The 23702-nt window shown below is 35.8% G+C and overlaps 1 protein-coding gene and 1 pseudogene across 1 annotated transcript in view; one reads left to right on the plus strand and one right to left on the minus strand.

Annotated features, from left to right (window-relative positions):
* Positions 1-8572: 8572 nt before the first annotated feature.
* Positions 8573-12467, minus strand: LOC102023406 (annotated as a pseudogene).
* Positions 12468-12974: 507 nt separating this feature from the next.
* The window catches only part of Sec22b (SEC22 homolog B, vesicle trafficking protein), a 28264-nt gene continuing 17536 nt past the window's right edge, over positions 12975-23702 (plus strand). The window contains exons 1-4 of the mRNA XM_005413480.2: positions 12975-13209; positions 17970-18079; positions 19570-19730; positions 21804-21950. Coding sequence (XP_005413537.1) covers positions 13135-13209; positions 17970-18079; positions 19570-19730; positions 21804-21950 — 493 coding nt within the window. The 5' untranslated portion in view covers positions 12975-13134. The remainder of the gene's footprint in view (positions 13210-17969; positions 18080-19569; positions 19731-21803; positions 21951-23702) is intronic.

Raw genomic sequence — 23702 nt, forward strand, 5'->3', positions numbered from 1 at the left:
CTAGACCCCACTGCTCCCTTTCTTAATGTCCACTAATGTCGAATAAATTTCTTTATTTCCACACCCTTTCTCCCTCCCCCAAATCAGTCTTCCTTTCATATTTCATCCAGTTTTTCCTATTATTCTCTCCATACACTCACTAATCTAGGTTGACTGTATTCCTCTTTCCCCTTTCCCTCTTTCTTCTAATCTCTTTCTTTCAACTTTCCCTTTGGTTACTGTGAAAACTTTCTCCTGAACAACTTCAATGTTCAAAGAAAGTCGTAGTTAGACTTCCTGCTTGCCATTTTTCATGAAGAACTCCTAGTCATGTATATACAGTAGAGCTTGGTATTCACCAACTAATTGTTTTCATCTTTTAAAAAATTCATAGTTTGCATAAGTCCCCATTAAATGTTCATTCTGAAAGTCCATTTTTATGTCCACATATGTCCATGAAGAACAGACTACTGAGTCTCCAGCAAACCCTGAAGTTCCTGCCACACTGTTCTTTACATTACCAGGCCTGTAGGGGAGCAACGTTTATCTCTGTAGTTGTGTATTCTGGACCTCAAGGTCCAGAGACCACAGTCATTATTGTCGGGGGACTCTATGTCAACAAACCTAAACTCACCCTCACTCAGTCTTCCTCTCAGATCTGCTGCTCAGACTGTTTCATTCCAGCAACGTCATCCACTGAATGCCCAAGCCCCAAACCTGGATATTGCAGAGGTACATCTCTTACTCATCCATCACATGTAGTCTCTAATTCTGCTCTTCATTCTATTTATTTATTTATTTATTTATTTTTGGTTTTTTTTCAGTACTGGGAATCCAACTCACGACATCACACTTGCCAGGCAGGCACTGTGCCACTGAGCTAAATCCCCAGTTCCTCTTCACTCTATTTTTAAGAGGCCCTGCCCATTATGACTCTAGCTGCCTCCAGAAAATAAAATTACTGAGTCCCTCATCATTCTTTGCTTTAAATCTTTTAGTTTAATCCGTGTCTTTCTCCCTATCCTTTTCCAATCTATCTTATCTGGCCTACTTATATTACTACCTCAACCAAGAAATTCTTAACTATCTTCTCATCTTTATACTCTCTGCTCCTCCTTCTCAGCTAGCTCAATCTCTGGTCCATAAACATATTGTCCCCTAAAATAAAGTCTTTCCTTCCCTAACTAGCCTCTCAGTTCCTTTCATTCCCAATTTGCCCCAATACATTGATGTCTGCACTTCCTCCCTCCCATTTAATTCTTTATATTCTTTCTGCAATTAGATTTCTAATTTTATGTATGTATGTATGTATGTATATATGTATGTCTTTTTGAGACATTGTCTCACTATGCAATTCAGGCTAGCCTTGAGCTTACTTTGTAGCCCACACTGGTCTCTAACTGGCAATGTTCCTCCTGCCTCAGCCTCCCAAATGCTGGGATTACAGGCATGAGCCACCACACCTGGCCTAACTTTATTGTTTTAACAAGGTATTTTATCTCCCAAAAAGCCTGGTGAATTCCATGCCAGGCAAAGGTAGGCAGCACTAGAACAGTTACCCCAAATAGTTTTGCTCTTTTCTTTCCTCAAGAAACTTAATTCTAAAACCAAAAAGAAACTGTGGCATTAAGGTCACCATATTGAACAACTCCAAGAGGTACCATTCTGCTTAACCCGTATACATGACATTGTCTAGAGCTGGCACAACTATACACAATGGCCCTAAGTGGTAGATTAAGCTCTTAAACTCATGGCTTATCCACATATAGGCTGAGGAATAATCTCCAGTGCATGAATCTAGATTTATAAATTACCTAAATTTTGATCATGGTCTTAGACTCAGAGACTCAGATTTTGGCTTTGTCCACAGTCAGGTGGTAGTTTTTATCTTAATATACAAACTAAAAGCAATGAACTTCATAATTTAAAGAAAATATGTCATCTTTTGTACTTGAGACGGGTAAACATTTCAATGAAATTTGTAGCATGTATCAAATAATCCTCTCACTTTGGAGGAAGGGAGTGGAATAAAATATATAATTTAATGAATATTTTATATATATAAGGTTTATATAAATTCTTATGTTGGGCTTACATCTAAGGTTTTTGTTTTGGGTTTGGTTTTGGTTTTAGTTTTTTTGAGACAAGCTCTCACTGTCTAGTTCAGGATAGCCTTGAATTCACTATTTAGCCCAGGTTGGCCTCAAACTCATGGCAATCCTATTGCCTCAGCCTTCTGTGTGCTGGGATTATAGGCATGTGCCACCACACCTGGCTCCAGGGCTCGTATTGAGACCTGCAAAAGACCTACAATCTTGGAATAAGGGTATTAAAATGTTGAAATAGAATAAACCTAAAAAATTTAAGACCAAGCCTTTACAGGATCAAAATGATCTGCTAGTATTCTTTCTACCTTCCAGAAGGAAACTATTGAGATCTGGTACAATTTTTCATACACAATATCCAAATTCAAATTATGGTCCATGCTAAAGGTCAACTCCAAATGACTAAACATGAAAAGAAAAATGCTAATGAAATCAGAATTAGATACTAGAATTGACAAGAGACTTTAAATAATTAGGCTAAGTAACTTTAAGAAAATGGAGGAATTGCAGTGTATAGACACAATCTATATATGTAATAATTCACCAAGGTGATTACAAGTATTATTATTGAAAATAAATATCACTAATAAAAATTTTTGAAAGAAATGGAGGGAAAATGGACAGAGGTGAAACATGAATAATTTGCTTCAGTATAGACCTGAGAACCTTAAAAAAAAGTCTAAAACTAAAAATTACAATAACTTGAAATGAGACCCCATTGGGCAATAGTCTCTGCAGTTGGAGTGCAACACATGTCCAGACTAGTGAGCTGGAAGGCAGGTCAATAGAAAGTTTCCAAACTCAAGGAAAGAGAAGAAAGGACTGTCACAGGCCTGTGCAACACAGCCTGAAGGCCCAATATACACATAATTTGAGTCCCTGAGGAAAGAGAATGTGTAGAAGCAGTATTTGAGGAGGTAAAGACCAAGAATTGTCTTTTAAAAAGTGAATATCTCAGATTCCAGAATTCCAGCAAATTCCAAGTAGAAAAAAAGACCAATTTCTCTCAGAAATACTAGTATGGTTTCAGTTCAGAAATTTGCTGAAGACAAATTTTCATTAAAACAAAAAAAGATATTTTAACCATAAAAGAGGTTTCATAGGACCAATAGGTTTCCCGGCGCTGAAGAGTGGTGTGTGTTGCTGCGGTGAGAGCTGGAAATGCTCAGGGAAATTACATCACTAAAAAGAGCTTTCAGGTAAACCAGCCCTTGGGTGTCAGAAACAAAAAGGGCTCCGATGGGAAGTGGAGGTGAATACACTTGATAATGATGACAGGAAATTGAAACCAGGAAGCTCTTTAAATCCTAATTCTTAAGGCTTTGGGCCCTAACCTCAAATGTCAAAAACCTGAAAGACCAAAATTCTAGGAAAAATAATTTTTAAAATTATTTACAAGACATTTATTTATGCGGTATGGTTACAGTTCAGTAGTAGAGTACATGCTTAGCATATACAAGACACCAAACACTTTTTTAAAAACCCACATTTATTTACATTTTTAAAGGGGAATTTATTTGAGAAACATATAAAAACAGAATACTTCATGGGCCACTTTACTCAGTAAAATAGGCATTAACAACATAACTAGTCAGATATTCTAAGGCCATCATACCTTCATGACAATTATGAGCAGATGAATCATATTCATAAGTACATCAAAAAGTGAAAGGTATAAATGCATATCACTATGGTTGGTAATTGTGTGAATCTCAATTTGTAACTGAAATTATCTGAAATACTGTAATGGACAACCTAAATCCCCCTTTCTTTTTTCTTTTGTCCCTGAGGATGAAATCCAGCGGGGCTCTACCACTGAGCTACACACTCAAACCTTTTCATTATTATTATTTTTTTTAATTTTGAGATAGGATCTCACTGAATTGTCTAGGCTAGCCTCAAAGTTTCTATCTTCCTGTCTTAGCCCCCAGAGTAGCTAGGATTACTGTATGTACCACCATGCCCTAAACCTTTTTTTTTTTTTAAATATACAGCATCTTACTAAATTGCCCAGGCTAGGCTCAAACTTTTCAATGTTCTGCCTCAGCAACCCAGAGTTCTGGGATTACAGGCATGCACCACCACGCTTAGCTACATTTTCAAGGAGAATCAATTGAAAAACCTTGATGGGTTGAGTGTGGTCACACAAAACTGCTATTCCAGCTACTCAGAAACCTGAAGTAGGAGGATCAAGACCAGTTCAAGATCAAGTTCAAGACCAGCCTGGGCAGTTTAGCAGGAATTTGTCTCAAAATAAAATATTTCAAGGTTTAGGAAGGTACCTCAGTGTGAGGCCTGGGTTTAAGCCCCACTGATGTAAACAAAACAAAACGCAAAACATACACTTTTGTGAGTCACCGCTGCATGTGCAGTCCCCAAGATCCCCATAAATTGTACCTTTTACAGTTGCAGATGTACGAAAAGGATACCTCTTTGCTTGTCAAGGAAGTGTCAATATTTTCCATACATGTACCATGCTTTACACAAAATCAACATTGTGATAATGCACTTTCCCAGTGTCAAACTTTCAAAATCGTAAAATAAAATTAGAAATCTCTTAATCTTTATATAATTTATACCTCCAGTATTGGAAATGATATGAAAATGAAATACATAGGAAGTGAATTATAAAAAATAATACTGACAATTTAGAATAATGGGAAATCTTTTCTTTAAAAAAAGGAAAAAAGAGAAAAACTAAAGAGAAAGTTGAACATATGGAAATGTGTAAAACTGTATGGAGAGAGTCCATAAAAGTTAGAAGACTTTCATATCATTGCATATATATCTGAATGAATTGCAACTTTTTTTCTTTTAGCGTATAGGTCTCCTATTCACATTCATTTTTTAGATTTCATGGGTCATTTTTAAATTCTTCTATGATTTGATATATATCAACATGACTATTCCCTATCAAATTTTCCTGTCTTCAGGCTTCTTGGTTATTTTGGGTACATGAAAATTCATTCCAACTGTACCCATATACAGACCACAAATTTCCTAGCAAAAATTAAACAGCAACATCATTGCATTAAGTGTCCTCTTATTCCAAGAAACACATCATTACTTTCACATTGGTCAGTGAGTTCCCTGAAGAACAGGCAAATGTGACTTGATTTCATTAAAAGTTCCTGGAATTTCACTGACTGGAAATAATGCTAATGCAGACAACAAAGCATTTTGTCATATTGCATGGCCAGTCCCTTCCTCAGAGTTCAGCTTTTTACTGCTTATGTGTAACGCCACCACCATAAGAGGCTTCTTTTCTAGACTTTTTGCTTACAGGATTTCCACATTTAGCATTTTAATCTTCAGGAATTTTATTATGATGATTTTTAATTATGAATTTTGGACCTTTCAGGACGTCAATATTTGGTATTATGGTATTTAGGTGTTATGATCAGTACTGGTAATAATGTTTCCTCTTTTACTCATGATTTAATGCATATGTTTTAAAGAAAAAAGTCCCACCAACATCCTGCCATCTCAAGCCAAAATCTCCAGAAAATTCCAGTTGAGAAAAATTTCAACTGAGGGGCCGGGGATATAGCTCAGTGGTATAAGTGCCTGTTTGGCAAGTGCAAGGTCCTGAGTTTGATTCCTGGTACCATAACAAAAAAAAAAAAAAAAAAAAGAGAAAAATTTCAACTGTTACACAAACATACAAACAAAAACCAAAATATCCCATGATGTAATTTGACCTTCCCCTTTACTCTTCAAAAAATGGTTTAAAATTTATACAACTTTTATAAGAAATGATATCCCTGAGCACCATCTAGCATTATGTCTATTTCAGAGCCTTGAAGTGTTTTAGAGGTTCAGTTAGAACAGCTGTCAGTATTTTCAGTATTGAATCCCTGCCAGTATTTTTTCGACAGGGATTCACAGAGTGTATTGAACAAAATCAAGCAGCAATAGAAGATTTACCAAGAACTCAAGATACAATTTCAGTACTTTTAGACAAGGCCTTAGAATTTATGTGCGATAGTTAAGATAGATTGTCAACTTGATTGGCTTGTGAACTACGTAGGTAATTAGTGTGTCTGGGTGGGTCATGGGCCCTGAACTTGGGTACTCTGTTTGGTTCCTGGTCCCTTCTTCTCCATCACTGTTCCTCTATTCTGCATCCCTACCACCATGAAATGAACAGTTTTGCTCCACCATTCCCTTCTGCCATGATGGTCTTGAATGGGAGCCAGTTAATCATGAACTGAAACCTCTGAAACCATGAGCAAAACCAAGCCCTTGCTGTTGCTTTTTAGCTTTTTTTTTTTTTTTTTTTAAGTAAGTCTGTCTCATTATGGGGTGAAATGGTCTTGAAATCTTTGGGTCATCACAGCTCTCAATTCATGTTCTCCACCTTGTTTGATTAGTAATAAAACTATCATACTTTCACTGACTGCTGTATTTCTCAATTCCATCTCAATTTAACAGAGGAAGGAAGGTTTGTTGTCTTGAGCCCATAAAATTCCAATTCAGGATGTCATTTTAATATCCTCAAGAAGCAAAAAGCTGCATAAATAGATTTATTAAAAAAAAAAAAAGAGTTGCTTCTAGAACTTTGGGATTTTGGTTATCATCTACCTTAGGGCTCCTGAAAGAAATAGCACATAGAACTTTGGGTCTGTGAGACTTGTAGAACCAGAGCGTCAGGCGCCCTAACAAAGAAGAGAAAACAAAGTCCCATGTCAAGTACTGTTTGAAGGACGAACTGGAGAGCAGAGGGTAGGATCATGTAGGATAAGAAAGCGATTTAGAAAAATGTGTTTTGGAAGCTAGAAGCCAGAGAACTCACCACAAGAAAGCGCTAGCAGTGAGTTAGGTCAAGTCCCCCTTTCTGACATTTAATGTCCCACAGAATTTAGTTCTCTGACTTAGAATGTGCCCCTCTAATTCTTGTTTTCTACTTCAAAGACTGGAGGGACTGTGTGAACAACAACTAAGGGCTGCGATCGAAATCAAGAATAAATACCACAGGGGCTGGGGATATAGCTCAGTGGCATAAACTTCTGCCTGGCAAGCTCAAGGTCCTGAGTTCGATCCCCAGTACCGAAAAAAAAAAAAAAAAAAAAAAAAAGAATAAATACTACGTACTCCTTCCTTCTTGGGGCTCTCATACTAAGGAGGTTTAGTCAGGGATGACAATATAAAATACCCTGTATTTAACTACTAGCACAGAGGACACCCGGGGGCGGGGGGGGGGCGGCGAGGGACTGTTTTTAAACTGCCCGTCACATTTTTGGAGGCGTGGCCAATGGAGTATAGCCTGGGACGGAAGGCTGGACCGTTCTGGATTCCTTGGTAACCAATGGCTGAGCCAGAAGGCGGAACTTTGGAAAATGACTGACGTGGAACATAGAGTAGGCAGGGCCTTGAGCATAGGACTACTGCTAGGATAAGGAAGTGGAGGCTAAAGGAGGTGTTGCTCTGGGTAGGGACTATTAACCAATGTGTAAGAAAGTGTTTCCATTTTTTTGTTTTTTAATTGTTGATTTATTTATTGAATCAAAATTATACTATGTATAAAACAGCAATCTATACTGAAGGATGTAATGCATCATAATATATACAGCTATCTTTAAAAAGTCAAGATGCAAGTCACAATGATTATGAGTATAAAATTTATATTAAGACATTCTACAAAGGTGATTTATTTGGCTATTTGCTTTCGAAGTCGTCGTTGAACAATCTGGTAATCACTTTTCTTCACTTTCTGGTCCACTAAAATCACTTGACCAGATATAGCAATAGGAGATGAAACTTCATTTGTATATAATTTCCGTTTTGCTCTTTTTGGTTGAAATACAGTTTCCTTGCTTGATTCTAAATATACATGCTTTAAAGAGCTTATTGTTTCATCACCTTTTTTGCTTTTGATTGAAGAATTACTAGAGAATGTTGTAAAATGTTTCCAAATTTCTGTAACGTCCCTTCTTTTTTCTTAGTGGTCAAGTTTACACAAATTATGGCTCCCTAACTCCATAAAGAGTATGTTTTCTTAGATGATGAACGCGGCGTAGAAACCTTTTGTTCCTTTTTGACAGAAGAATATCTAGTCTCTGAAATAAGGAACTTAGAATTGTCTCTGGGTGTGGCATTCTTCCTATTTTCACATTTCATCAAGTCTTCCTCCATTTCACTATTCTTCATCTTCTGGACCTTTGAAATCTTAACTGTTACTGGTGCACACAACCAGGGTGCCTCACTACCACTTTGGCTGTAAAGGTGTAAACTGAATCTCTAATTCAGGTTTTGGAAATCGAGTACTTCATTTTCTGTTGACACTTCACAAGAATCAAGAACCACTGATCTACTACATTCCTACAAATTTCAAAACTGAATATGATATTCTTTAACAGGCTTACTTTCCAATTTCAAACCTTCAACCCTGGCAGGATCTGTTGAACTAGTATCTCTGGGCTTGATGACCATGCTTTGCTTTTCATTTCAGAAGCCTCTGATATGCTTTTTTTTTTTTTTTTTTTTTTTTTTTGTTGAACTTCATCATCTTTCTGTATGATACTGAAGATCAAGGCTTTCAGCAGCAACCAACTGATCTTGTTCTTCTCTTTACTTCTGAAAGTCACTATTTTTCTCTGCTGGCTATGCTGTCAGTATTTCCATTTCGTTTTGTTGCTTTAAACAACCATCTCTATTTTCAACATACTTTTTCATCTCTTTGTTTTGTAGATTTTCAGCTTCTTTTGCTTGATGATAAGCATCATTTTTTTCTTTTATTTCTATCAATTTTATATTTCTGTTCACATTCCTGCAGTTTGTCCTGAAGCTTACTGAGCTTTTTATGAAGTATGTCTGTCCTCAAAATTTTTATTTGACTTACAATTATTTTGTTTTCCAGATTTTTGCATTTTTCCTCCCATTTTTCCAGTTCAGTGGTCAACCACTCTTCTTCCTCCTATTTAGCCTAAACACTTGATCTTGTTCTACTTTAGTTTATTCTTGTTCCTCCAGTGTCATTCACATCTTTAATAATTTTCTCTTTAACATTTAGATCTTTGCACACTCTCATATTGCTGTATATCTTCTTACACTTTCTGATTACTTAACTGCTCCTTGAGCTGCTGAATGGTTTGCTGTTTTATGTCTATTTCCTGAGAGAACAAGTTTTCTTTTTCTCCAGCTCATTTTAGTCCTCAGTAATTTCTCCTCATGAGTTACAGATATCTTTTTCTGCACTTGCTCAGTCTGCTTTTTGGCATCAGTCAGTTTCTTCTTCAGCTCAGTACAATTTTCTTTCTCTGAAGATATGCTATCAGACTTTGGGAAAGAGCAGAACTTGCAGAGAGTTCTTTCAGTTTTCAGTTTCTTGTCTATTGTCATCTTTTTCTTCTTCCTTTAATTGAAAGGAATGCTTCAGATCCTGAAATTATTTGATTACTGTGTGATTTCTTCTTTCAATTTAAGTTCCTTTTCACTCAAATCTTCGGTGTTTTTGATAGAATCTTTAAGATTTGTTTGAAATTCTTTCAGATTTTCTTCTTGCTTTAAGATGACAAATTTTTTTAACTAAAATGTCTTGCTCTTTAATTTTTCAATTTGTTGTTGTAGTTCCTGGATTTGATGACTTGTTTTTTTTTGGAGGAGGCCTTCACAATTTCCTTACATTCTTCGCAAATGGCTTCAATACTAGAGTGTAAAGAACTTTCCCTACTGAGCTCTTGAATATGATATTCTTTAACAGGCTTACTTTCCAAAAAATTATTACTTGTAAGGTGTAATTGTGTGTCTGGCAAATTCTCTTCCAGAAGACCATTTGATCAAGTCCTGAGCTTGAGTAAATCAATGTTTGAGATCTGAGAAACTGAATCAAGTGAATGCAATTCATCTATTTTTGTCTTCATTAATTTTATTTGTCAAATATTGCTTGTGATGTTTCTTATAGCAACTTCTATCTTCTCTGACAATTACATGATCTTTTCTTCCTGTTCTTGATTTATATTTTTCTGCACAGTTAGTTCAGCATAATTTGCCTGAATTTGTTAGACTGCTATACTTAAAGTTAAACTCTTTTTCAGAAGAAAAGTTGTTGCTGAAAACAATCTGTTCATCTAATTCTCTTTCTCCTTTTCACTTTTAAGTTCATTCTCAACAATGAATACAAGTGTTTTCAGCTCTTTATTCTTTTCTTGTATGACTCTAATATTGTCCTCATCTTCTGAAATGGTCTGTTGCCTTTCTTCACGTTTCTTTTGGTTTTTGGTGATAAATGAATTAACAAGTACAAGTCTCTTTAAGGCTCAATTTAGTGTAGTTAAAAACAAAGGACATGTTGCCATTTTAAAAACAATTAGTGAGCTATACTTGTGCATGTGGTAGGGTATCACTCTTGATACAGTAGCTATTTTCTCAACCAAGAGCACCATCTCCTGAGAAATGCTTTTTTTATTTATATCATCCATTTGTATAATCATGTAACTCAAACAGGAGTTACCATATACAGTACTTCAGACCTCTTCCATGCACCAGTGTTTGTGGGTGGATATGAGACACAGGTTGTTAGGACTGTTATTTATTCATATTTATTAATAGTTCAGTGCCTAACATAATTAGGCATGTGAGAATTGTTTTAGAATCAACAGATACAAGCCTGTATTGCTTCCTTTGATGCTACTTATAAAAATCTCTACAACCATCTGACTCTGCTGTAACAGTCTTATCTTGTTTTAGCAGTTTCGTGTAAGTCGATTTTGAAATGTATATTACTCAGTTTCTTTGATAAGTTTCAAAATTTGCTGATAACTATAACTACAATTTGCTTTTCTGTATCTCTGCTGCCACATGTATGACTCAAAGGTTCTTGAATTTTATTCATTCACAAGGCTTTTGTCAGGCAGACAACAGTATATACATAAGTTTATTAATTGTAATACTCTGAACAAATGTTTGTTGATACTTTTTCATTCAGTGGAAAATAGCTGAGGACCTCTCATGTACTAATCCCTGTGTTCACCATTACTATACAGTCCTGCATTGCTCAAAGGATCAAAGGGTAGGAGCTCAAAGGCAAAATCTGGATGCAAATGAGATGATTTTGATCAACTGACTCAAGATTCCAGAGTTCCTAAAGTCTGAGTATTGGGCCAGACAGAAGCCATTCTAGCTTTCTCTTCATGGCTACTGAGTAGCTTAAGAAGACCACAGTCCTCTTCCTGAAATAACTTCAGTGTGTTTGAGGAGTACTATAACCCAGTATGCTTAAAAGGGAAGATTTTTAAACAAAAAATTATTTGCATTTGAATATGAATGTTTTTGTTACAAGAAATGTTGATGCAGGATAACTCTGCATTCATGTATTAGTTAAAAATATTTTGGTTTTAAATAACAGAAACTAACTCAAAGAAGCCTAAGGAAAAAAAAAGAACCATATTACAGAGAATGATGTTTATCAGAACCCAAGAATAGAAATGTATATGGGCTTTGGGAAGAGCCTGAACTTAAAGTCAGGAACTGAATAGAAGCTGAATCTTTTGCTCCAAATCTGCTTCTCCAAACACACCTACTGCATTCTTCTCTCTCCGTGTCTCTGACCCAAATGGCGCTCTCCTTAAACTACTCCCCATAATGGAATCATCCTGGTGGAGGCTGGGTGGCCATGATTGAGGTTGTAGTAGAAGGAAGGCATAGCTCTGAGTGGGAGGAAGGGAAATGAGAAAAAGCTGTATCCATAGGCTACTTAAATATATTCTGAGTCTACCAATTTACTCTCCCATGCACAAAAATTGCTTTCCATTACCCTTTCTTACTGTCTTTGTTAATAGCACCATTAGTTTTTCTGTCTTACCTATTTTAATTCTTCATCTTTCATATAGAGTCAATCACAAGGTCATATTGATAGTAAAAGCATTGTTTTCTAACTTATAGGTAAAAGTTTATAATTACATTAGGATTTGGAGTTGAACTTGAACTAAAAACTTGCTTTCATGACCCCTAGCTACATGACCTTGGAAAAATAATTCTCAGAAATATTTTGCCCAACTACAGTGTGAAGACCTTATATTAATCTTACTGGATTGTTTGCTTAAATTAATACCTATATGGAAAGCATTTAGCACCTTTTATATTAAATCAAGCACTAACTGTAAGCACCTTAGTAAAGAGTGGTTTTTGTTAATGTAAGTAATGATAAGTACATTTACAGAACTTCATTTTTTTAGCTTATGAAACCCTTAACCCAACATTTTCTTATCTAATATTCACAAAACCCCAAGAGACCAATAATACCCCGTATTAGAGATGCAGATAACAAAGAACAGAGAGATGAGAACACTTCCTTACATGTAACTGTATAGACGTTACTCCAGTAGAGAACGAATGTCCAGTCTGAAGTTGTAGCAAGACTACTCGGCTGCACATCATATTCATGTAGCTAGGATCCAGATTTTGGTAGGATGACTGACCTGAGTTATCTCTGAGGTCTTGTGATTGTTCATTTATTCACACATACAATAAATATTTACTTATCCCTTACTTGAAATTGAGTCTTGTATACAGCACAAACAACCAAGCAAAATCTCAAAATGTACCTAAATATATACAAATATAGAAAATATTGTGTATATATCATAGATTTTCTATAAGACAGAAAAATAAATACGAAAATAGCCTAATTTTCAGTTCTTCACATCGATTTAAGAACCCACTGACCCCTATCCTCCTTTCCAGACTTCTCCCCAAATTTAAAAGTATCAAGGAACTAGAAAATTGTTTGCGTGTCAGTGCCTCAACTCGTCAAAGAGCAAGGCTTGCTGGAAGCATGAAATCCAGAAAAGTGGGCGGGACTTTGGGAGGGAGGAAGGAGACAGCACGGAACTAATGTTTCAGTGGTTGAGGTTCTCCGTGGGAAGTCAATTCTGAGGACCGGTAGTGGAAAGCTCTTAGGCTGTTTCCGGCCACCTCAGCGGGAAGTGAAGACGCAAGCGCCAGTATCTTGGGAAAGTGAGGTAGAGGTTTTACTGTCCTCTCACCAGGAGAAGTGAGAACGACGCCACCGGCAGTGCGGGGTGGTGGTGGGTCCCTGTAGCCAGTGAAGATGGTGTTGCTAACGATGATCGCCCGAGTGGCGGACGGGCTCCCGCTGGCCGCGTCAATGCAGGAGGACGAACAGGTAAGCTACTCCTAGACCTCCACTGCCCGGAGTCCTGCGGCAGCTCTGTGTTGTTAGCACTGAATTCCTTCCTAGAATGCAGGAAGCACTCTGTAACCTCCTCAGTAGCTTTATTAGCCGCAGAATATTATAAGTCCTGAATTTTGGGCAGGTTCCCAAAAAGTCGAGTCTGCATGATCGCCATTAGCCAAACTTAGCCTGTCTCCAGAACATTTTCTAAAGAGGACAGGTAACAAAATCTACCTACACCTTCAGGAAAGATTTCCTCTCACAGGTAGTCTCCACCCACAAAAAAGAGCACGTTCACAGCCTAAGTAGAACAGTTACTTGAAAGGGATATGTCTAGTTAAGAAATTACACATTTCTTTTCTTGGACGTTTCATTTATGTTATTCATGCAAAAAGAAAGGAAAGGAAGATTTGAGTACATCAAATATGCCGGGCATGTTAATACAGGGGATTAGAGGACACAGTCTACCTTCTTGGAGCTTATAGTTTACTGGAAAAGTCAGATAACTATTGTAATAGAATTGTTAGGCAAGAGGAAGAGAGTTCAAGGATTGAACACGGAAAGATATCTAAGTTGCTTTTGGAGATCAGGAAAGTTTTCTAGAAATGACATCCAAGCTGACAGTAGGATCAAGCACTAAAGGGCTCGTCTATTTGTTTTAATGCCATTTTAGTTTTGAAAGTAAATAGTGTGGTTTCACTTTTATAAGAGTAGTGATGCAGATGGTAAAGTTGCTAAGTCAATATATTTTATTCATTCTACAAAACAAAGTCTATAATCATTCAAATATATGACAAAAAATATAATACACTAATTTTTCAACTGTGAAATGTTTTTCTTCTCCAATTTAAGAATTTTCTGTGACCACTCTTTAGAAGGAAGGTAATTGTTCAAATGAACCCAAGAACATGATTTAAACAAGGGAGATAGTGTGGACGATATTCCTTGAAGCACAAGTAGTATGAGAAATATTTTACCCACGAAGGGTGACAGTGAGGTAAAGAGGTTAATCATCTGAGTAGTTTTCCAACTTGCAGTGAATTCTAATGTGGGCAGAGAATACAAAGTACATTCAAAAATCTACTTAACATTAGTGGGCTTCTATCATCTACCTTGATAATTTATTGAAAAATTATTGACTTGTTATTGTTTCTTAATTTGGTATAGATTTACCAAAATAAGTGCTTTGTTTCATTGACACAGAAAGAAATTTTACACAAAAGTTGTTTTTGTTATTGTAAATACGTCATATTTTCCTTTAGGGAATTTTGATTTTGAATAATAGTCTTTCCTAAATTGTTAATGTCTACAAACAATAATCCTAGACTTATTTTTAGTCTTATAATAATATACAGAACATTTATAGAATACCTACTACATACCAACCACTGTGGTAAGCCTAAGTGCATTATTTCATTCAGTCCTCATACCAACCATATTAAAATAGGTACTGTTATTATCTCTCTTTATAGATAAGGAGGCTGTGAGGCTTATAGAAAATAGATGACTTGCCTAAGTCACACAACTAAATAATTAGCATAGTGAAATTCTTCAGTAGGGTTTTTTCACTTCAGTACTGTTGACATTTTGGGAAGGCTAATTCTTTGTTGTGAGGAACTGTACTGTGTGTGCATTGTAGGATGTCTAACAACATTCCTGGCCTTCATCCTCAGTTGGCAGTAACACTTTGCTCCTCTGCTTTGTTATGACAACTTAAAATAATTCCAGATATTACAAAACATCTCCTTGGGGGCAAGATCAACTGTTAGTGCCTAAACTATACCGGACTACCTTGTTTTAAGATGTTTTAATGATATATTTACTCCTTATCAGTCCAGAATTAACTGTTTAAGAACCAGATTATCTCCACTAAATAGTTTTATACTTAAGTGTGTGAATTGTCCAAGCCAGTAATTCAGTATATTTTCAATTATTTATACTGATATAGATATCATATACAGTATTATGTGTTTATTAGGTGTCAGTCCCTGTACCTTATTACTGGAAATGAAAAATTATTCAGATAATATAATAGAGAGTAAAACTCACAAAATAATACAGAGTATTTTATAAACAGTTTCCTCTGCAGTTAACTAGAAGTTTATGCTGAGAGCAGGTAGAGAAATGAGCTTTTCTTCACAAACCTAGACATCCTGAATGATAGCTTATTTGTTTTTCCTTCTTGGTATGCTTTTCTTTTAGGAATTTTGCAATTTCTTCACCCACCTCTGTTCTGCCTCAAAATTCTCCAGATGATTCTAGTGTGAAGCAAAGGTTGCAAATAAGAGTTGTGTTGATCTTTTTCTTTGAACTTTCATAGCTTTTCCAGCATTATTTGCATCCATTTTATGTACTACTGTGGGTTCACATCTCTTCAGAATACTACATAGTGCAGTGGCAAAGCAAATAGATTGATAAGTGCCATTCAAATTTAAAAATAAGATATTGTGTGCTAGATCTTAGTGGCTGAAAATGTGATACTTTTATTCTCTGCTACTGGCTAACCACTCACAGATAAATACGTACAGAAATATTAACATACATATGTATACATATGTATGCCATACTATTTAATATGGTGTATTAGTCTACTCTCCCATCACTGGGACAGATAGCCACAATTTAAAGAAGAGGTTTATTTTGGCCCATAGTTTTCAGAGTATTCAGTCCCTGACTGGCTACCTCCAAGGCAAAAATGTTGTCAGAGGAAAGCTGCTCAACCCATGCAAGCCAGGAAGCAAATAGTGAAGGAGTGGAGGCCCAGGGAGGTAGATACACCCTCCAAAGGGACGCCTGTAGTGATCTGCCTCCTTCAATCAGGCTGTACCTTGCAACAGCAGATTCAGCTGTGAACTCATGAGTGGACTGATCCATGGGTATAGTGCCCTTGACCCAATCACCTTACAAAAGCTCTATCTCTAAATATATGAAACTTTTGGGGGACATTTTAGATATTAACCATAACATATGATAATGGTGACATGTTGATAATGTTAATTATTGCCAAGTACAGTTTAATATGTAAAACTATATCTACATGTACATACATAGGTCGACATAGAAATATTTCTCAAATGAGTAGCATTATATAACAAATGATTTCCATAACAGCAGTGCTAAAAAAAGGTAAACCTACAGCTAATCCTTCAGGTAGATTCCGCTTGACATCCCTGGTGTGCCTCATGTATATTTGTCTCCTATTCATATTGAAATCTCCAGTTCACCATCTTTCTAAACTTGTGCATTTGCTGACCTGCCACTTTATCATTTTGTCATTGCTTCCTTGTTTTTACTATTCGCTTAGCAGAATGCTATCTAGAATTTTAAGATTCTACTTTATACTTTCTCAAAGTTAGACCTTAGGACTCAGACCCTGAGAGAATGTAGTATAAACACTTCCTTTTCAACAGTTAGTTATTAAAATCAACCAAAGGGAGACTATGTTCTACCTTTTAATCCAAAATAAATAAATGCAAAATAGAATAATTATTTCTTTCCATCACAACAGTGTCCACAAAATAGGTGGCTTATAAAAAAACGGAAGTTTATTTTTCTAGTTCTTGAGACTGAGAAACCCAAGATTAAGGGGCCAGCCAAATTTGGGTCTAGTGAGGGCCTGCTTCTTGTTCACAGATGGTGTCACTGGCTGGGTCCTTAGAAGGTGGAAAGCAGTTAGCTCTTGGCATCTTTTAGAAGGGTACTAATTTCAATCATCAGGGTGCCTCACTACTTTAATCCCTTCCCAAAGGTACTCCTTCTTAATGCTATCATTTTGGGGGTTAGGATTTCTGCATATGAATTTTGGAAGGGATGCAAACATTTAAACTATTGCTGACCTGACCAGTTTGTGGATGAATAAAGAATGTGTATGTGCTTCACATTCTTCATGCATTTCTTTTCCCCTATGTGTCTACTAGGCTACAAGGTCTGATTTTTTTCTTTTGAAATGACACTACTATAGTAGGAAGCACTTTTGTAGTATATATGAGCCCTGCATTGAGTTCTAGCAGTAAAGGAAAACAAAATTACACAACTTTCTCTAGTGAACCCCTCATTAATTATAACAGCATTTAAAAATTATTCAGGGACATATTACCTGTGACTATATTATTTGAAGTCATTATTTTTATTTTTGTTTGCATATATCCCTCACTATTCAAAGTTGCTATCCAGACATGAGAACTGAATAGTGTATGCAGTAAAGGATATTTAACTTTTCAGTCTTTGTTCTAAGCTGCTCATTTTTGCATAGTTACAGTCATAGTGTTTGTGTAATTTTCACACACAGGTATGCACATTCAGTTTTGCTTAAGTGCTCAATAATACAGCATTCTGAAGAAGATTTTACTTGATACTCTAGCATAGAAATGAGATTCACCAGTCTTTTGTTCCCAAGATTTTCTCCTGAGTAGAGTGCATGCTGGGTAGTTCTCTGTTAGTAACTGTGAAAGTGCAGTGGGTTAGGAGTAGGGTACTGACCTAATAGTGGAAAGAACATTGAGAGTACCTCAAATGTAGTTGAGATACACACTTTTGCTTTTATCAAAAAAAATGTGGTCTTTTTGAAGAACTAGATGTTAGGTCTTTCCGTTTGTTCTAAGAGTAGGCCATTTTTCTTTCATTAAGACAATTCATATTAACCTGTAGATGAAAGAACTTAACGTAGTGTCCTCATAATATCATGACATTTCTTGCTAATTGTTACAGCTTCTTTCTGTCAAAAATTCTTAAATGGCAGTATCTTCTTTCAGTCTGGCCGGGACCTTCAACAGTATCAGAGTCAGGCTAAGCAGCTCTTTCGAAAGTTGAATGAACAGTCCCCTACAAGATGTACCTTGGAAGCGGGAGCCATGACTTTTCAGTGAGTATAGTTCTGATTTCTTAGGATCATTTAAATACAAAAGATACTAATATAACACCTTATAAGAATAGTAACAATTTTTCTAAAAGTAAAGATAACTTTGTTTATTTAATAAGGGCTTACAATAATTTTAACCCATTAACCTGTGTGTAATAAATTCTGTACTCATCATTCAATAATAAATAAATACATCCTTTAGAAATATTGTGGATATTAGAGAAATGCAAAGTAAAACTACTTTGAGATGCTGTTTTATCCTGCAAAGGATGATTATATAAGAAAATCTAGTAAGAACAAAAGCTGGCCAGGATGCAAGGAAAAAAGAATTCTGCATTGTTGTTGAGAAGGTAAACTTGTACAACCACAGTGGAAATCAGTGTGAAGATTCCTCAAAAACCTAAAAATAGAAATTCCAGTTGACACAGCTATTCCCCTTCTAGTTATCTTCCTAGAAGATATCCTATAAGTATGGAGGAATATGATTTTATCTTATAGGTATCAGGAAACCCGTGGAATTTGTAAGCTGGTCAATATGGTCCTCTTTACTTTTGGGGAATAAAACTAGTGGTATAGAAGATGATATAGCTTGAAGGGGAGGAGACCAGTTAATTTAGGAGTTTATGCAAGTAATAGGACAGCAATATTACTAATATTATTTAAGGAGACTGAAGACCATGTACTAGTCTTTATTTTCTATGGAGCTCAAGGATGCCTCAGGAGTCACATAGAAAGGTTGGGGATAGGAATTTAAGTAATACTTCAGACCTTTAAACTCCACTTAAAGAATGTCTGATTTTATCTGCTGAACACATTAGTCTTCTCAATGTAATTTTGTGCTGAAATAAAGAATACTGTAGGTAAAAAGAAATTTGAAAGCCACTTAGTAGCCCAAGCTTTATCCAAGAATAGTTCATGCATATAGTCATATAGCTCCTTCCAGAATGCCAGGAAGCTCGCTTAACACAAGGATTTAGTTCTATTGTTAGATAGTTTCCAGTATTACAGAGTCCTCCTATCTGGAAATCAGGCAGATTAATTCTAATTAATTGAAATAAATTGCAACTGAGGTTACACTTTTCTGTGTCCAGTAAATAAAGATCTAGGTTGCACTTGTGAAAGATCATGAATTCAATCCCTGCTACCACAAAAATAAATACATAAATACTCCTTTTAGGACATACTTCTAATGATGGAAAGAGGTTTGTTTTCTACTCCTAAGGACTTGGAGTTTGACATTCGATTTGTGACTTAGCCAACCTCAAAAGTGTTAGGCTCAAAATTTTGAAGTTTATAATGGCTCTTTTTGTTTGTTTTTTTGTTTGTTTTTCCGGTACTGGGAATCGAACTCATGACCTTGCACTTGCCAGGCGGGTGCTGTGCCACTGAGCTAAATCACAAGCCCTGTAATGGTTCTAAGAGTCTGCTTTAGTCACTTTCATGTAGTTGCTTTACAGACAACTTTGTCTTGCCTTTTTTTTTTGTCTCTCCAGCTACATTATTGAGCAGGGAGTGTGTTATTTGGTTTTGTGTGAAGCTGCCTTCCCTAAAAAGTTGGCTTTTGCCTACCTAGAAGATTTACATTCAGAATTTGATGAGCAACATGGGAAGAAGGTGCCTACTGTGTCTAGACCATACTCCTTTATTGAGTTTGGTAAGTGTTGCCCCTTACTTCTCAAGGGATTGAACTACGGTGAAGCTATTTGTTACACTAGTTTAATAGCTGACATGTTTGTTTCGTTTTTGCTTTTTCAAGATAGGATTTCATGATGTAGTTCAGGCTGGCCTTGAACTAACAGGAATCCTCCTACCTCAACTTCCTGAGTGCTGGGATTTCAGGTGTATGCCACCATGCCAGCTTTGCCACATTTTTTTTCCCCCCTGATGTTTACTACTGAAATTTTGGCTTCTGCTTTCTCTCCAATTCTTCTACTTCTTTCTGTCTTTTTGAATTAGATTTTTCTCTAATCCTTTGATCTTTTTACCACAGAACTTGTGTTTTGATTTTTCCCTATAAGATTTGCTGCTTGGCTTGATTCTTGTCATTTGTGACAGGAATTATGCACAAAGTTCTCTACTTAGTTGGCTTGTAATAGCTGAGTTACTCTGTAGACACATACTAGCAACTGGACACATTTTATGGAGGTCAAAATTTGGAAACCAGAAAGAATGGTATTTTTTTTTTTTGTAGAATAAGGTCTACTAAAAAATACTAGAAGATATATAGTATAGATAGTATTGGAAGGTAGTATTTACTATATTAAGAAGTAGTAAGCATGGATGTCTGTATTTGTACAAGAATTATAAAAGACTCAATGCCAGTCAGGCCTAATAAAGTATCTGATGGCAGTGGATCAAAGCAAATGTCCTAAATGTACTAAGTATGGGGAAGGAGTGCAAGTAGGATCAGCCTGATATCTTTAGTTAAAAAAGAAATTAGCTTTATTACCTTAGACTTCTTGAAATATTTCAAGTTTGCTGGATATGTGGGCCATCTTGCTTTATAGAAATAGAGAAAAATTGACAAAACACTCTGGTATTTCATAACTGTAAACTCTCCAAGTGCTAAATTATATAATGTCTAGTTTTTAAATTTTTATTTTTGTAGTTACTAACAGCTCAGTAAACCCAAATTTAAAAAATGGATGACACAGGAAATTAGTGGTACACTCAGATTAGCTTAATGGTACACAAAGGTATGCATAGGCTATAAGAGAACCACAAGATAGAGTAACATGGGATCAGTAACACATTAGTTGTTACCATCCCCAGGGCTAAAGGTTTAAGGGAAAAGATCACTTTTTGGACCTGAGAAAGAACGTTTATAGAGGAGACTAACTTGAGAAGAGCAGTAGAAGAATACTGTGAACCCAAAGTGATATCTTGGGAGATGGGAATAAATACTCTGACATCACTATCTGTCCTCTTTCTTCCCTACTGTTATGGTTCCTTCATTGCCTGATCCTAATTGGAAACCAGAGGGGAAGGAGCCCATTAATGTGCTCCATATAGGTTAGGCTCCCGAGGGAGAAAGCAAGGTGCAGAAGGGTAGAAAGGGCATCTAAAGAGGCAAATAAGAGATGTTCAGTACACATTCATTCATATTTTACCAAAGTTGAAAATATCTTTAAAGATAAATCATTCTTTTTATAGTTTTGAGAAATACATAGGCTAAAGATGAATGAGACTGCAGCTTTATATTGGTATTTTGGGAAATTCTTGATCTCATGTTTGCTTTACTTGAAGTTTAAGAACAGAGCCACCTTGGGAAAGTATATTAAAGACAATATTTCAATTGAATATTTCTCAACCATGTTAGCTACAATGATGGTAGAGGGGTTTTTTTGCCAGTATCCTTTTAGGGAAGGTATTAGACTTAAGTAATAAAACCTGAAGAATCCTTCAAATACAGTTTGAAATTTTCTACTTTCAGGAAAGGCTTATGCTAGTGGATTTTAGTTTCTTTAAGAATTCTGGTAGTAAATCCTCCAATTCAGAGATACCCAAAGGACTTTTCTCCTGAATGGTCATCTATTCGAATCTTTACATTTTACAAGTGAAAGAACCAAAGCATAAGTTTTTATGTTCTCTCCAAGTGTTTAAACCGCGGAGTCACTCCACGGAGTCGCGGAGATCTAGGAATAAACTGAGAACTTCTGATTCCCAACTTCATTTCTTTGGTAGACAAAAAAGTTGTTGTTAATGGTCACTTTTCTTCATCTTTTAGATACCTTCATTCAGAAGACGAAGAAGCTCTACATTGACAGTCGTGCCCGGAGAAACCTAGGCTCCATCAACACTGAGTTACAAGATGTGCAGAGGATCATGGTGGCCAATATTGAAGAAGTGTTGCAAAGAGGAGAAGCACTCTCAGGTATCTGAAAGCAAGAATCTTAGAAGAGGTAGTTCTTATACCATAGACAAGGACAGATTATTTTGCAATACCTTTTATTGCTGTGAGATTCTACTTAGGTCTGTTAATCGTTCATGTGTCAGAGATAGACTGCATTACAAAGCCTTCTTGTGTAACATACTTTTTTCCTGGCATCATTAGTTTTTTGTTTGTTTGTTTTTTGAGACAGGGTCTTGAAATGTAGTCCAGGCTGGCCTTGAACTTACTATGTAGCCCAGGCAATTCTCCGGCCTCAGCCTCCTTAGTGCTGGGATTTCAGGTGTGTGCCACCATGCCCACCTGCATCATTAGTTTTTGTTGCATTAAAACAATGTAAAGGACTCATCCAAGTCAGAAGCAGTGATTGTTCAAAGAATTTACAAAATTAAGAAAATTATATATGAAATATTTGTACAAAGTTAAGGGAAATGAAAAGGAAGTATGAAAGGAAATTATAAAGATTTATTGCAGTAGGTTCATGAGTAACCTCTTTGGGAGACTATTGCTGCCAGGTCATTCTTTGTAAAAAGGTATTCCTCTGCTGAAAAACTTACTCTGAGACTACCAGATAAGATCTAGTATGCTGTCAACTTCCTTTATTCATTCATTGTTGTGGAACGCTTGTTGTATGTAAGGCACTGTGCTCTATAAATAGACTGTAGACATTTATTTTTCTCCTCACTTAGTAAACTTTCTTCCTCAGCCAAGTCAACTTCTTAATGGTGCCTTCTCACTGCATGCTGCACCTATTCTTGATAAACAAGAACTGCCTCTTTTAAGAAGCCTTCCCTGATCCTTACAGCCCACCTCACATTAATCTCATCTATAGGTTAAAATCTTCATACACTTAGTTACATAATCATGTGATCTGATAATTTAAATATATATATATTACATATTTATGTTTATTAATATATATCAAATATGTATTTTACATAAATCTTTGGCATACATATTTGAATAAACCAAAGAAAGTTAGGTAAAACATGTAAAATTAGGTGTTTTTACCTACACTAATTTTTTTTTGTGTTAGGGATCAAATAACCTACGATAATTTTAAACAATAGGTAATTAGTTAAAATTAGGCTAATAGTATATTTACCATATGTATGTGTGTTTTGTGTGCGTGTCACCAAAGTGTTAGATGCAGGCATGCAGACTCTTTAATGATAGTATTTTTTAATGAGTTTTGTATCTATTTGGCATACTTCTTTTACAGCTCTCACTATAATAGTCGCAAATAAGTACCTTAATAAATATTTCTTGAATTTAGCTTTACTGTACATTCATGACTAAATAGATTTTCCTTTATTGTAAGCTGTAAACTTTAATTTTTGTTTCATTTTTAAAAATTTTTCTTTCCCAAATATTTTTATCTGAAATTAGTTGAATCCACAGATATAGAAAACAAATATGAAGGGCTAACAATGTATGGTTAATAAACCTACAAGAAAAATATCAAAAATATTGGTGTTCATTGCATGCAGATAAAATTACAGATTTTTATCCAGAGATTTTTTTTCCTCTTTGCTTTATAGTTTTAAAAAGTTATTCATTTATTTCTTTTAATTTTTAAAAAAACTTTTATTGGGGGGCTGGGGATTTAGCTCAGCGGCAAAAGCGCCTGCCTGGCAAGCGCAAGGTCGTGAGTTCGGTTCCTGGTACCGGAGAAAAACCAAAAAAACCAAAAAAACTAAAATTATCTTTGACCACGAACTTCCCTGTTAACATATT

This window comes from Chinchilla lanigera, unplaced genomic scaffold, assembly GCF_000276665.1.
Source record: "Chinchilla lanigera isolate Chin_1 unplaced genomic scaffold, ChiLan1.0 scaffold00167, whole genome shotgun sequence".
NCBI classification, from domain to species: domain Eukaryota; kingdom Metazoa; phylum Chordata; class Mammalia; order Rodentia; family Chinchillidae; genus Chinchilla; species Chinchilla lanigera.